Genomic DNA, 11,782 nt, shown 5'->3' with positions numbered 1-11,782 from the left:
AAACTCCCAGCCCGGCTGGTTACAGGTGCTGTCAATGCCCCAGCTCCATGGACCCACGCCGCCAGGAAAGGCGTCTTCCTTCGCCGACTCAACCACACCGCATCCTCATCCACATTGGCGCACCGCCGTAGCCACATGTGTGCAATTCCGTAGTTTCCCAGCCATCCGCCGCCGTCTTCACATATTCAAAATTTTTTACCTTCCTCCTTTTAAGGCGAAACATAAACAATTTTTCGCGACGCTGAAAAACTTTTAACTCGCTCCGTTCGTACATTTTCCACACGTGTTTCTGCTTCGGTTACCTCCACCAACACACAAGTGTGTTTATATGTACCATCAAGGTGGGATAATATATACAGCATATCCCCTCTCAAGAATCACCTTACTACCTAGAGCAATGTGAGAAGCTTAAAGGTAGTAAATATTTGAAAATAGGAAGGGGCTCCCCATATAACCTAAAATTCCAGTTCAGGAGTATTATATTCTATATTGTGATCTGAAAAATGATATTATGTACAATCAACGAACTATTAGTGAAAATATTATTATAAAATAATATTTAAAATAAATAAAATATTTTTAACATGATAAAATAAACGAATGTAACTTAAATCCAAAGATTTCATATTGTTTTTCTTGCATTGCTGTTTTTGTTAATTCTAAATATTTAATTCAACAAAGTTAATTTTACTATGAAATTCTTTTTGTATCTGATGTTTTACACCTTGACCTATCAAATAAAATCATGATATTAAGTATGTTTAATTTAAAATCTTTTTAATTAATATTTAATTTAAAAATGTAATAGAAATCGTTAAATTTAATAAGCTGATATTTATTTTTACTCTGTCATTTTTTGTCTGTGCTTAAAATCATATTCCTTAACAACAAAATTAAGCCTTTTAAACAATATCTAGATTTAAAATCTATAATTTATTATAATAAATTCCCGCGAGTCCAAAGACGGTTTTTCGTAATAAATCTGCTATTATCGAGAATGGGGAGCTCTGCTCATCTCCCCACTACCTCCGTCTAGTGTTAAATGTCTTGTGGCCATGCTTGCCGTCTCCAATATTTTCCGGAACAACTGCCAGCTCGGCTTGGGAATTGATCACCGCCGTCACTTCATCGACGATCTCGTCCAGCGTGAGGGGATGCCCATTGGCCACCATTACGGCCAGGATGAGGGGGGCCAAGATGTCGTTGTGGCAGCCGTCCATTGTGCGCTTCCTCCGCTGGCGGTATTGGAAATTTAAAAAATAAAACACGAGAGCTCAATTTGGAATATTCGATCTCTGTACTCATGTGAATTTATGACATCCCGGCTGACAGGCCCTGCAGGGGCTACTTCAGCTGTATTTTCTCGGGTTTCCACTTCGCCATCGAGTGGAGTGGAGGGGAGTGGAGTTCGGTGCGGTTCAGATATTCAATTTGAAAAAGTGTCACTTGTCAGTTGGTCACAGTCCATTGTGTTATGCCCTCAGTTGTTGTTGTTGCTGTTGTTGTCTTCTCCACCCATGCTGTGCATTTTTGGTTGCGATATATCAATACGCCCGGAATAGGAAAGGCGATGGCGATGCGGGGATGTGCAGATACATTTCGTATGCAAATTGCTCGCAAGTCGGAGACTGTCAAGTCAATAATAAAAAAAAAGACGATGACCATCCGCCGCAATCCACACATATGCAAATGAGCAGTGGATATAGCGCCACGCCCACACCGCCCACTTTCAGACACCAGAGACACAATCTTCAGCTTATTTCATTTCATCTGGATATTACCACTAAGAATTGTGGACTTAGTCTTCCTGATTTATGGAGTTTCCACTAGTTTAAATCTAATAAAATGTAATTTATTATATTATGTGTGCGGAGAAATAAAATGACCCATTTAAATAATTTTATAGAACATTATAAATATAATATATTATGGTATTTTTGAAATCGGATAAAGTTTTTAAAATAAATAGGTATAGAATATTATTTTTAATTTTCCAGCCCTGCACAAAGAAGATAAATTGCAAATTTACTCACGACTGTATTGTATTGGCTGTATTCATGTGTGATTGCACTTCGGTTGTGTTGTGAATGTGCTCCTCGGGTTGTGGGATCGCCTATCGCTTTGTTCGACTCTCTGTCCAGAAGTCAGTAAGATTCCGACACTTCGGGGGATCGCGAGCATAAAAAATCATAATTTTGCTCTGAGTGGGTGATATTGTTCCAAAGTAAAATTAAAGTACGCTAGCCTGGAATTATAAAAAATAACTGGAGTTATTAAATAAAAAAGAATTGCTTATTTTACAAAGGTTTTAGGTGATAAAAAAAACAGTTCCTTAGTCACTTACATGAATATATCGCGACAAAAGAAGTGCTTGTGTTTCTTTTATTTGTTAAATTATATACACACTGACAATGTTGATAAGCCCTTCGACACGGAGGAAATATATGTATACACATATACAGTAGAACTTCTGAAACATGAACTTTAACAACTAAAAGTCTCATAAGTCAAAATTGTATTGTACTTTTGTAAAACAATTCAAATTCTTATTAATTTTTTAAAATATCCAGTTTTGCAAAGACCACTTCAAGAATATATTGCTTAGTTTCACACAAAAAAACTTGAGTGTAAACAACAAGATATTTATTGCTTACTCTCAGAAAAGTACTTTTTGCTTTCCTTATAGCTACCATGCATATTCAGACAAACTGAAAAAATATTGATTTGAGATATTAATTTAAAAAAGAAACTTGATCATGTTTTTCATTGTTGTATTTGCAATTTCCGAACGTGCTTTTAAGGAAAACAATATCTAACAAGTAAGCTAACTGAGGCAAGCGGATATATCATCTTCACAGCTGAAATTAACGGAAATTGGAATACCCTACAGAATATACTGAAACCTTTAATAATATATTATTAAAATATTTTAAATTACAACAGATTAAAGAGATTAAATTTAAACTTACTTTAATTTGAAAACCAATAATTATTTGATTTCTATATATTCACATTTTTCTGTAAGAGAAGGTAGGTTGTTTACTGAAACCATGATGACTTACCCTTAACATAAACTTTTATTTCAGTAACATGGCTGAACCCAAGGCGAAATACGTCTTTGACTTCGAGAAGCTGAAGCAGACGTTCATCGAACTTTGTCCGGATTTCAAGGAGGAGCCAAGCTATGAGGAGGCCACAGTCAGTCGGCGCTTCGCCCAGCAGGTGATCTTCAGCTTCAGCAAGGAGGCGGCGGCTGCCAAGTCGCAAAAGAAGGACGTGTCCTGGTCGATGCGGCTGGATGTGGTCAATACAAAGGGGGCAGCGATCCGCAGCGAGATAAAGATCGAGACGCACTGGATCCAGGACCTCCGCAGAATCAGCCCTTCGTCATGCGGGGCCTCCCTGCTGTTGTCCTTCAAGCAGGCCAGTCTGCTGGCGGTGGAGAAGTACTGCCAGTTGGTTCCCCACCAGGTGAAGCGCGGCGAGGTGGTGCTCACTCCTCTGGCCGGAGCCGTGTTCTCCAAGTTTGAGATTCCCAAGCTGGCCGAGGCCCTCGGCGAGCCCCCTTGAAGAAGTCGTAGTGGCCATCATCAGCAGCTGCCAAACAGATGGAACTATCTGGAGCACAGTCGCTGCCACATCGCCTTGGTTGCCCTGATCAAGACGGTTTCGGATCTGAAGATGCGGGCCTCCATTGTCAAGAAGACCATCAAAATGTACAAGCTGCACGGCAAGGAGTTCGACATGGAAAAGTTCAAGATCTGGAGCACATTCCTCAGGAAGTCGACTCCAGCCAAGCGTCGAAGTGACAGCGTTGGGGATGATGATTACGAAAAGCTGACTGAGCAAATTCTTCATGCCTTTCAGCTTAACAGCAAGGAGGATTTGCTCCAGGAGAAGCGCAGCTCCAAAAGCCCAATGAAATGCGCGGCCAACTTTCAATGGCCTAAATCTGGATCCGCAAATGTTTGAAGCAACTGTGGAAGTTTCATTCACAATGAACCCGGATTTAAGAACTGGCAAAGCCATCTATCTGCACATTGAACCAATCAAATGTATTGAGAATACTTGTTATGTTTCATTCAAATATTCATTGCACAATGTCTTTCTCTTATGTAAACATTTAAAACACGATTCAATAAAATACAGCTTTCTTCGGTTCAATGTAAGTTGAGTATTTCATTTTGATAGATTCTTTAAAATGACACATTTTTGTAGTTATTCAGATTAGTTATAAAATATACATGAATTCAAATTTAAAGCCTCTTAGTACACTTTCAAAATATTACGGGCCAAAGAAAGTTAAATCGGATTATTATTTCTGAGATACAATTATTCTATTATCATTAAAACTTTCATATCGCCTGCTCAATACCTTTATCATTCTACTGGTTTATTCACGTTATTCCGTGTTTCCGTCCCTTAAGCCTACATAAACATAAACATTCTTATAAAAACTTCTTGGAAACAGAACAAAAACAGATGTTTCCATTTTTTGAGTAGTGGTGGAGTTATTTGGCTTTCTCAGTTGGCCTGGGCTTGCGCTTCTGGGGTACAACCATTGATGTCTTGAGACGCTTGTACTCCGCATGCGAGCAGAGACCCACGGATTTCATAAAGAAGTCCTTGGCGGGCTCAGGCTTTTTATCTTCTTGGTTCTTGTCCGCTTTGGTATTTTCCTCTTGGTTCTTCTCCGCTGGCTGGGAATTGGAACGAGCGCGATTTAGAGCCGCCTGCAGATTGAGACGGCTCTTCTTCACATCCAGGTTGGGGTGGGATGTGGTAGGTGGTTTTGGTGGTTCCACAGTAGTGGGATTTTCTACGGCGGGTTGACCACCTTCTATTATGAAGTACTTTCTGAGCAGTTGACTCTCAGTGGGTCGTTCCAATACGAAATAGGGTTTAATGGCAATTTCTTGGTTAACGATGAGTGGCACTATGGCTTCACTCACAATGTCCTTGATCACCTGCTCATTGGGCTTCAGTTTCTGCTCCGTGAAGGCCAAGCAGAAACGATCTATGTCGTCCTGGAGGCGAAGCACCAAATAGTGGCATTCTGCATTTAATTCGTACAGCAAATCCTCCAGTTCGTTGATGTATTGGTTTTTGATCACGGGATCCTGAAAGAGTAAATAAATTTAATTGAGTTTGTGAGACTTCTTATCAAAACTGTGGTACAAGAAAGGTATAGTAATTATGCAAATATTTCTAAATGGCATATAAATAAATGAATTTGGCGATTAAATGATATATTAATTTAAAAATGGATGAGGCGGAAGTCGGCCGAGGCTGTAGACTTATATGTATGAATTAGAGATATTTATTGAAGATTTGAATCAATGCATTTGAATTCGTGCTTCTCTGAGAATTACAATCACCCGGCCAAAACTATAATACTCTATGCATTATACCTTCAATATCAATAGTATCTAATACATTCAGTATGTAATATTGCTTCTATCCTTAGTATTCTTTTAGAATTCTTCACATTACTGGGACGATTACTTATAGAGAACATGATTAGAACCAAGTACTTACAGCATCCGCCTGAGACCCGAAAACACTGACGATTGTCTGCAAGAGCCAAAATGATATATGTAAGTTATAGCTTCTTATGAATGATATATATCCACATACCTGATGGATCGCCAGATGCGTTTTCATGGCCCGTTGGCAGTATGCAATATCATTGACCAATTTATTCGGTAGCTTGTAGAATTTTCGCAAATAATGTTCAAAGAATCTTTGAACGTGTACGTTCTTGCTTGGCATGGAATCGGCCTTGCGCATCTTTACCAGGAAATCTTTGATGATCTCATAGCGCTCTTTGGGAGTGAAGTCGTTAAAGTTGATGTTCTCCATCAAGAGTATTTCTTATTTTTTGAGTTAATTTATTTTTTGTTTGTTTTGATGCCAGAAATGCCGCTTCTTCACTAATAGAGTGGCCAGACTCGCCGAAGGTGATAAATTTGACAGTCACAAAAAAAGGCAACTCCGTAGTGGCAGCACTGTGATTCCCATAAAAATATTGAAGATCAGTTATTTATCGAATTTAAAAAGTCGTTTTTATTAATATTTATTAATTGGAGATTATTGACTAAGAAATACCTAGCATCAATCCCATTATTTAATAGTTCCGTCTATTCAGCCATTTCGCACCACCATGTGCGACCTCTGATGGCCGGTAATTAATGGGGAAACCCCAATTTACGACCCGAGCAGGCACAGCTGTCAATTCGGGCTCAGTGCTATGTTACGGCAGTAAATATGATTGATAGTATCGGCTGTGGCTGAGTTCTGTTCACCCATGTGCGTAAATAAATTAATTACTATTTAATTATTCAGATATTGATCACTCGATGCCATGGCGGTAGAAACGTGCCAAATTTATGCGAAACAGCGTCGATTTCAATTAAGCTTCGCAGCAAATAAACGAAGGAAACGGAAATTATGGCGTTTTAATTGTTAATCCCCTTCGATTTTCAGATATTTTTGAAAATAAAATTATAAAAATTTTTTCGCAAAAACGTACGAAAAAGTTCAGCCTTTCTTTTCCTAGATCTGTTCTGCACAGCAGTCGAGGCTCCTCAACTGCCAACTTCTGTTTTCCTTCTGTTTTGCAATATCCTCCGGCAACTTTAAAGCTCTTTGGCCCGGCAAGAAAACTTTTGACCGCAAAAGGGTCTGCCGTAGGAGCCCCATAATCCTCAAAAGGCTTTCGCATTGCCAAAGCAACCAGAATACGCAACAAATCTTGGCCGGCAATGGGTAAAGGCCAAAACAGATGCAGCTAAAATCTCATCATAAGCTCTGCCTGGCCAAATCTAAAGTTCGCTTTCAGCACAAGGAGATTTTGTTTCCTTGTCGTCCTTGGAAATGTAAGATTTGAAAGCTCAGGCAACTGCTTTTAAAGGTTCTCCCAATAAAATTTTATTCATTGTTTCATAGATCATTTAAAAGTTTAAAGCTCCCATAAAATGCCCTCTAAATTAATTATTTTTATTGTTTTCTTTTTTGTTTTGGTCCACTTCAAGGGTCGTCTTAAATATCGCAAAGCTAATAATAATAGTCGTGAACGAAGCACTCCACGTACTTCAGTTGAAATGGGAGTCTATATAACTGATGGCTCCTGGATGCCGGGCAATATTCATCCTGCGACTTCAAAGGATGGGCGTGGCAACAATAGATGGGCCCGGGACAGAACAATAGCCGATGTTGTCCTGGCGATGCGACGGTTAAGGAGGCACTTTTCGGGGCGAAAGTAAAAGGACGAGCAAAAAATGGGACAATAGCACCTAATGGTCCGTTGTGGTGTCGGTGGTGTTGGATGTTTTTGGGTCTGGTGGTGGTGCTCCGGGTGGTTCCGGCCGGAACAGTTGCACGCGGAGCCACCGACTGTGTCCCTCATTTATCATTTACACACCAACGCACGGGAAAACAGTCCAAATGATGGGTTGTTGTTGGGTTGCTGGGATGCTGCGTTGCCTGGGATAGAAAATCCTCGGTAGAAATTCCATTAACGCTTTATGTCGGCGCATGCGGCACATCGGGCCCCGTCATTTGCATTGATTAAATCACTTTGCGGTCGGTTCGGCAAATGGTTTAAAAATCCCCAACCAACTTTCCGCTCAATTGTTGCTCGCCTCCATTTTTATGCACTTTGCTGGCGGCCTTCTCTCTTCTTTTTTTTCCTCTTGCTTTCCCACAAATTGCCTTTGTTTTTATTTGACTTTTTTCCCTAAAATTTCTATACATTTTTGGTGGCTCGTTGTATGCCCATATTTCCAATAAATTTCACCAGCCCTCCGAAGGGAATTTGAGTTTTGCTTCGGGAATTTCTCGTGATAAGGGGAAAGGAGAAAATGTAATTGATTCCCCGGAGAACAAGGCGAAATAACAGTGTTTTGTTCCAGCAATTTCGCTTCTGTTTCTTATTCAAATTGGTTTTAAATATTTCAAAATTTTAGTAAATATTAGTAAATATTTGAAAATTTTAGTAAAGCGTTCGAACATTACATATTTTTAGGTAAAATTTATTGATTAAATATAAATACATCTGTTAATTTAAGTAACTTTTTAACGGCATAGCCAATCAATGCATTTAGGAAATGGAGAAAAAACTCCAGTCTATGTTTTATTTTTTTAAATCCGAAGTTATTTCAGATGCATCTTTGAATGAAAAAAAAAACTGTCGAAATTGAATATCATTTTGCACGCTCACTGGTTCCATTTTTGGGTGTATAAACTTTCAATCCACTTCCATGCTGTCTGCAACAGGCTTTGAAACAACAACAAAGCTGCATGAATACACGATGGAAAAGTTTAAAACAAAAGCAAAAAAATGGTTGATGGTTTCATTACACAGTTGCCATAACGGTGTGTGTGTGTGCGTGTGAGTGCGGGCCACCGTTAAAAGCGAAAGAAAATAAAAATTGGAAAGTGCCTATGGCGCAGTGCTTGCAAAAAAGGAAATATTTCTCCTGCCGACGGAGTGGGAAAATATCTAGATACAAGATGATTTTAAATGACAGTTGAAAGTAATTGCATTTGCCGAGTGGCAGAATTATTAATTGCTTAAGGTAATTTTTGAAATTAACGGTCAATAGCAGATATCAGTGACAGCTGGTGACAGGCGAAAGGGTGGCAACGCCAGGCCATTATCAAACAGCTGTTCGCCGGTTCTTTTTTTTTTTGCAATTGCACGTAACTTTCAAAACAATAAAATTACCTGGAAAATGATTATTCTAAATAGATGTTCGCCTATAAGGCAGATTCTCAGACGTTGTCATCGTCAGGGTAGGTTGAAAACTCCATAAACTATTACTTGTTGTTATAGTGTTGTTATAGTTTTTATTTGAACTCCTTTTAGCGGTTGAAAACAGCAGTAATAAGATCAATTTAATCGCATATCTTGGAAAATGGCCCGAATTAGAGCAGCAGGAGTTCCGGAATCACATGCGGATTATCACGGACTTCATCAGCGATCCGGAGGAACAGCAGCTTCACGAGGAAATCGAACCCTATATGAGTCGCCTGCGCTACGAGTTCGATCACTGGGACGATGTGGGTTCGGGTTCAGATAATGGCTATTAATACCACCCAATTTAAGGTTTACCAACTTGCAGGCCATCCACGGTTTCCGGGAGACAGAGCGCAAGAAGTGGTTCCCCAAAAATCGGGAAATCCTGGAGCGCGTGCGCCAAGTAGCCTTCGATGGGGCCGTGATGCCCTACGTTCACATCCTGGATCTAGCGCCCGATGGCGTTATTAAGCCCCATGTGGATAGCACCCGCGTAAGTCAAGGATCATTGGGGCGGATCTAAAAAATATTTTGATTCCCTCTAATTTCTATGTATTTAAAAAACCAACTTTGAGTATCATAAGTAGTCGGATTTTATGTTTTTTGTTGTTTTGATTTCTTTAAAAATATTGTCACAGGCTTGCATTTATTATGCTTTATAATTAAATTTAAATCTTATATCTTAAATATTTTTATATATATATATTACCATCTAATTTCTATGTATAAAAAATCAACTTACTCATAAGTAGTCGGATTTTTTGTGAACTTGTTTTTTGATTGCTTTAAAAATGTTGTCATAGGCTTGCATTCAGTATTATTAAATTTAAATTAAATTATTAAACTTAAATCTTATATCTTAAATATTTGAATACCATCAAATTTCTATGTATTTCAACAACCAACTTACTCATAAGTAGTCGGAATTTATGTGAACTTGTTTTTTGATTGCTTTAAAAATGTTGTCATAGGCTTGCATTCAGTATTATTAAATTTAAATTAAATTATTAAACTTAAATCTTATATCTTAAATATTTGAATACCATCAAATTTCTATGTATTTCAACAACCAACTTACTCATAAGTAGTCGGAATTTATGTGAACTTGTTTTTTGATTGCTTTAAAAATGTTGTCATAGGTTTGCATTCATTATTATTAAATTTAAATGAAATTACTAAATTTAAATCTTAAATATTTGAATATCCTCTAATTTCTACGTATTTAAAAAACCAACTTACTCATTAATAGCTGGATTTTATGGGAAATTGTTTGTTGATTGCTTTTAAAATGTTGTCACAGGCTTGCATTCATTATGCTTTATAATTAAATTTAAATCTTATCTAACTTACATTAAAAAAAATATCGAATTAAAAAGAGAACTCTAAAATTTGGCTTTAAAAAATATATTTCACATAAAATCCTACGTAGACTCATAAGATTTCCACCTCCTTCCCAACGATAAACTTTAAACTGATATACATTTATCCCCCTATTAGTACTGCGGCAACACAATATCTGGGATTAGCTTGCTAAGCGACAGTGTGATGCGACTAGTGCGCACGGATGCCCAGCGGTACCATCAGCAATCCACGGGCTCTGCAACGGAACCGGAACTCAAGGGGTCAGAAGCCGATGCAGCTTATCGCCATCAGCCGGAGGCGTCACTCGAGAACAACTTCTACGCTGATCTCCTGCTGCCACGACGCTCCCTGTACATAATGAGCCACACGGCTCGCTACAATTTCACGCACGAGATACTGGCCAAGGAGCGTTCCGAGTTCCAAGGCACGCCGGTACCGAAGACACGTCGCATTTCCATCATTTGTCGGAACGAACCCTAAGAGGGCCATTTACTATTGGCTGGGAATGCTATGCGGTGCAGTCTGAAATTGTAAATACGGTTATTCAACCTAAAGTTTATTTATGTAGTCTGTAGTTTATATAAATTGTACTATAAAGTTTTTAGTTGCTATCCCTAAATCCACTTTAATTAATTTCACATTATTATTATTTTAAATTCGACCTGCAGGGAAACAGAAACCGATTGAAAGAAGTTATTTTCAATTTCTTGTAAATTAAGCTATATCAAAGCTACTTATTTTCGTTAATAAGCTCTCAAGTCTTCTTTAAAAGTTGCAAAGTTTGGCAGTAATTGCTGTCCTGTAATTACAGTCAAACAGGTAGTTTCCGCAAATCACTACAGAAAGAATTTATACCCCCTCAAGAGCCCTAACATTGTATTTGTTTGCCAACTAGTTTGGGAGTTAAAGTTTCGAATGCATCGAGCAGTTAAATAGAATTGTGTACAAACAGTGAAACTTTCGAATCGACTGACTGCGATTTTCCCATTACGAATTGAAAAGGCTACCAGCCAAGGAGAAAGAAAGCGAATGAGAGATGGAGAAGTGTATCTTTGATTAAAAGTTAAGAGCTTAAACAACTACAAATCAGAGTTAGTGGCATCCGTTTGCACAGCGCTCGACGCCTTTTAGCCCATTTGTTTGTTTATTAGAGGTCTTGGCTTGGCTTATTTGAGGAGGAGATTGAAGGCGTTTCGGCAAATCCCTGCGCAAATATAAATCTGAGGGCGTTATTTTTAGCGCCCGATAACAAAACATGACGATTTGCAAATGATGTCATAAATTTACAAGCAACACGGCAGTTGTATACATGTTTTGGGGTTTTTATAAATCCTGGCTGGCGAACGGATATCATTCGGCTATAAAGCATCTTCGCACTTTGACGCGATTCCTTGTGGGTGGGTGGGTGTGTGAAAAAGCTCTCTGTTAGTTTCTCTTACGCTGTTAGAACGCCTTCCACACGGCTGTTAGGTTTAAGCCATCTAAAGTTCTACCTGTTAGTTTTACCCAGCATAAATCTGCATTACTAACATGGGCATTACATGATTGTACTATTTTATGAGGCATTAAAACTTAAGGAATATTATATAGGGATCTTAGGATCCTAGATCTAGATAATCT

The 11,782-nt window shown here is 38.5% G+C and overlaps 4 protein-coding genes across 13 annotated transcripts; 2 read left to right on the top strand and 2 right to left on the bottom strand.

Annotated features, from left to right (window-relative positions):
- Positions 1-883: 883 nt before the first annotated feature.
- Positions 884-1,333, bottom strand: LOC108060793 (uncharacterized). The gene has a single exon (XM_017146657.3). The coding sequence runs from the start codon at positions 1,218-1,220 to the stop codon at positions 1,023-1,025; it is 198 nt and encodes a 65-aa protein (XP_017002146.2). The 5' UTR covers positions 1,221-1,333; the 3' UTR covers positions 884-1,022.
- An 806-nt stretch (positions 1,334-2,139) lies between these two features.
- LOC108060816 (uncharacterized) lies at positions 2,140-3,570 on the top strand. 8 transcript variants are annotated; one of them, XM_017146709.3, is made up of 3 exons: positions 2,150-2,235; positions 2,944-3,030; positions 3,087-3,570. In XM_017146709.3, the coding sequence occupies exon 3, from the start codon at positions 3,091-3,093 to the stop codon at positions 3,568-3,570; it is 480 nt and encodes a 159-aa protein (XP_017002198.3). In that variant the 5' UTR covers positions 2,150-2,235; positions 2,944-3,030; positions 3,087-3,090. The 8 variants fall into 8 exon arrangements, with proteins under 8 accessions (XP_017002199.3, XP_017002198.3, XP_017002200.3 ...); XM_070215708.1 differs by having other exon boundaries at positions 2,172-2,235; positions 2,802-3,030; XM_070215709.1 differs by having other exon boundaries at positions 2,187-2,204.
- A 580-nt stretch (positions 3,571-4,150) lies between these two features.
- Positions 4,151-5,944, bottom strand: LOC138913146 (uncharacterized). The gene is made up of 3 exons (XM_070215700.1): positions 5,638-5,944; positions 5,539-5,574; positions 4,151-5,120 (listed from the first exon to the last, which is right to left on the bottom strand). The coding sequence occupies exons 1-3, from the start codon at positions 5,860-5,862 to the stop codon at positions 4,512-4,514; spliced, it is 870 nt and encodes a 289-aa protein (XP_070071801.1). The 5' UTR covers positions 5,863-5,944; the 3' UTR covers positions 4,151-4,511.
- A 2,695-nt stretch (positions 5,945-8,639) lies between these two features.
- LOC108060786 (alpha-ketoglutarate-dependent dioxygenase alkB homolog 7, mitochondrial) lies at positions 8,640-10,791 on the top strand. 3 transcript variants are annotated; one of them, XM_070214854.1, is made up of 4 exons: positions 8,640-8,796; positions 8,870-9,067; positions 9,126-9,293; positions 10,298-10,438. In XM_070214854.1, the coding sequence occupies exons 1-3, from the start codon at positions 8,736-8,738 to the stop codon at positions 9,269-9,271; spliced, it is 405 nt and encodes a 134-aa protein (XP_070070955.1). In that variant the 5' UTR covers positions 8,640-8,735; the 3' UTR covers positions 9,272-9,293; positions 10,298-10,438. The 3 variants fall into 3 exon arrangements, with proteins under 3 accessions (XP_070070955.1, XP_017002135.2, XP_070070954.1); XM_017146646.3 differs by having other exon boundaries at positions 8,641-8,796; positions 8,870-9,063; positions 10,298-10,791; XM_070214853.1 differs by lacking the exon at positions 8,640-8,796 and having other exon boundaries at positions 8,936-9,067; positions 10,298-10,791.
- Positions 10,792-11,782: the final 991 nt, after the last annotated feature.

This window comes from Drosophila takahashii, chromosome 3L (assembly GCF_030179915.1).
Source record: "Drosophila takahashii strain IR98-3 E-12201 chromosome 3L, DtakHiC1v2, whole genome shotgun sequence".
Lineage (NCBI taxonomy): Eukaryota > Metazoa > Arthropoda > Insecta > Diptera > Drosophilidae > Drosophila > Drosophila takahashii.
Note: the sequence above shows the minus strand (reverse complement) of the source record. Positions and strands in the feature narration are given on the sequence as shown.

What these genes read in the sequence shown, in the direction of transcription:
- LOC108060793 (XM_017146657.3), bottom strand. Translation starts at nt 1,220, where the DNA reads ATGGACGGCTGCCACAACGACATCTTGGCCCCCCTCATCCTGGCCGTA.
- LOC108060816 (XM_017146710.3), top strand. Translation starts at nt 3,091, where the DNA reads ATGGCTGAACCCAAGGCGAAATACGTCTTTGACTTCGAGAAGCTGAAG.
- LOC138913146 (XM_070215700.1), bottom strand. Translation starts at nt 5,862, where the DNA reads ATGGAGAACATCAACTTTAACGACTTCACTCCCAAAGAGCGCTATGAG. An exon ending in CGCATCTGGCGATCCATCAG is followed by an intron (nt 5,575 to 5,637) that starts GTATGTGGATAT and finishes TGGCTCTTGCAG; the next exon opens with ACAATCGTCAGTGTTTTCGG. An exon ending in TCGGGTCTCAGGCGGATGCT is followed by an intron (nt 5,121 to 5,538) that starts GTAAGTACTTGG and finishes TTACTCTTTCAG; the next exon opens with GATCCCGTGATCAAAAACCA.
- LOC108060786 (XM_017146646.3), top strand. Translation starts at nt 8,736, where the DNA reads ATGATTATTCTAAATAGATGTTCGCCTATAAGGCAGATTCTCAGACGT. An exon ending in CAGACGTTGTCATCGTCAGG is followed by an intron (nt 8,797 to 8,869) that starts GTAGGTTGAAAA and finishes AACTCCTTTTAG; the next exon opens with CGGTTGAAAACAGCAGTAAT. An exon ending in AGTTCGATCACTGGGACGAT is followed by an intron (nt 9,064 to 9,125) that starts GTGGGTTCGGGT and finishes ACCAACTTGCAG; the next exon opens with GCCATCCACGGTTTCCGGGA.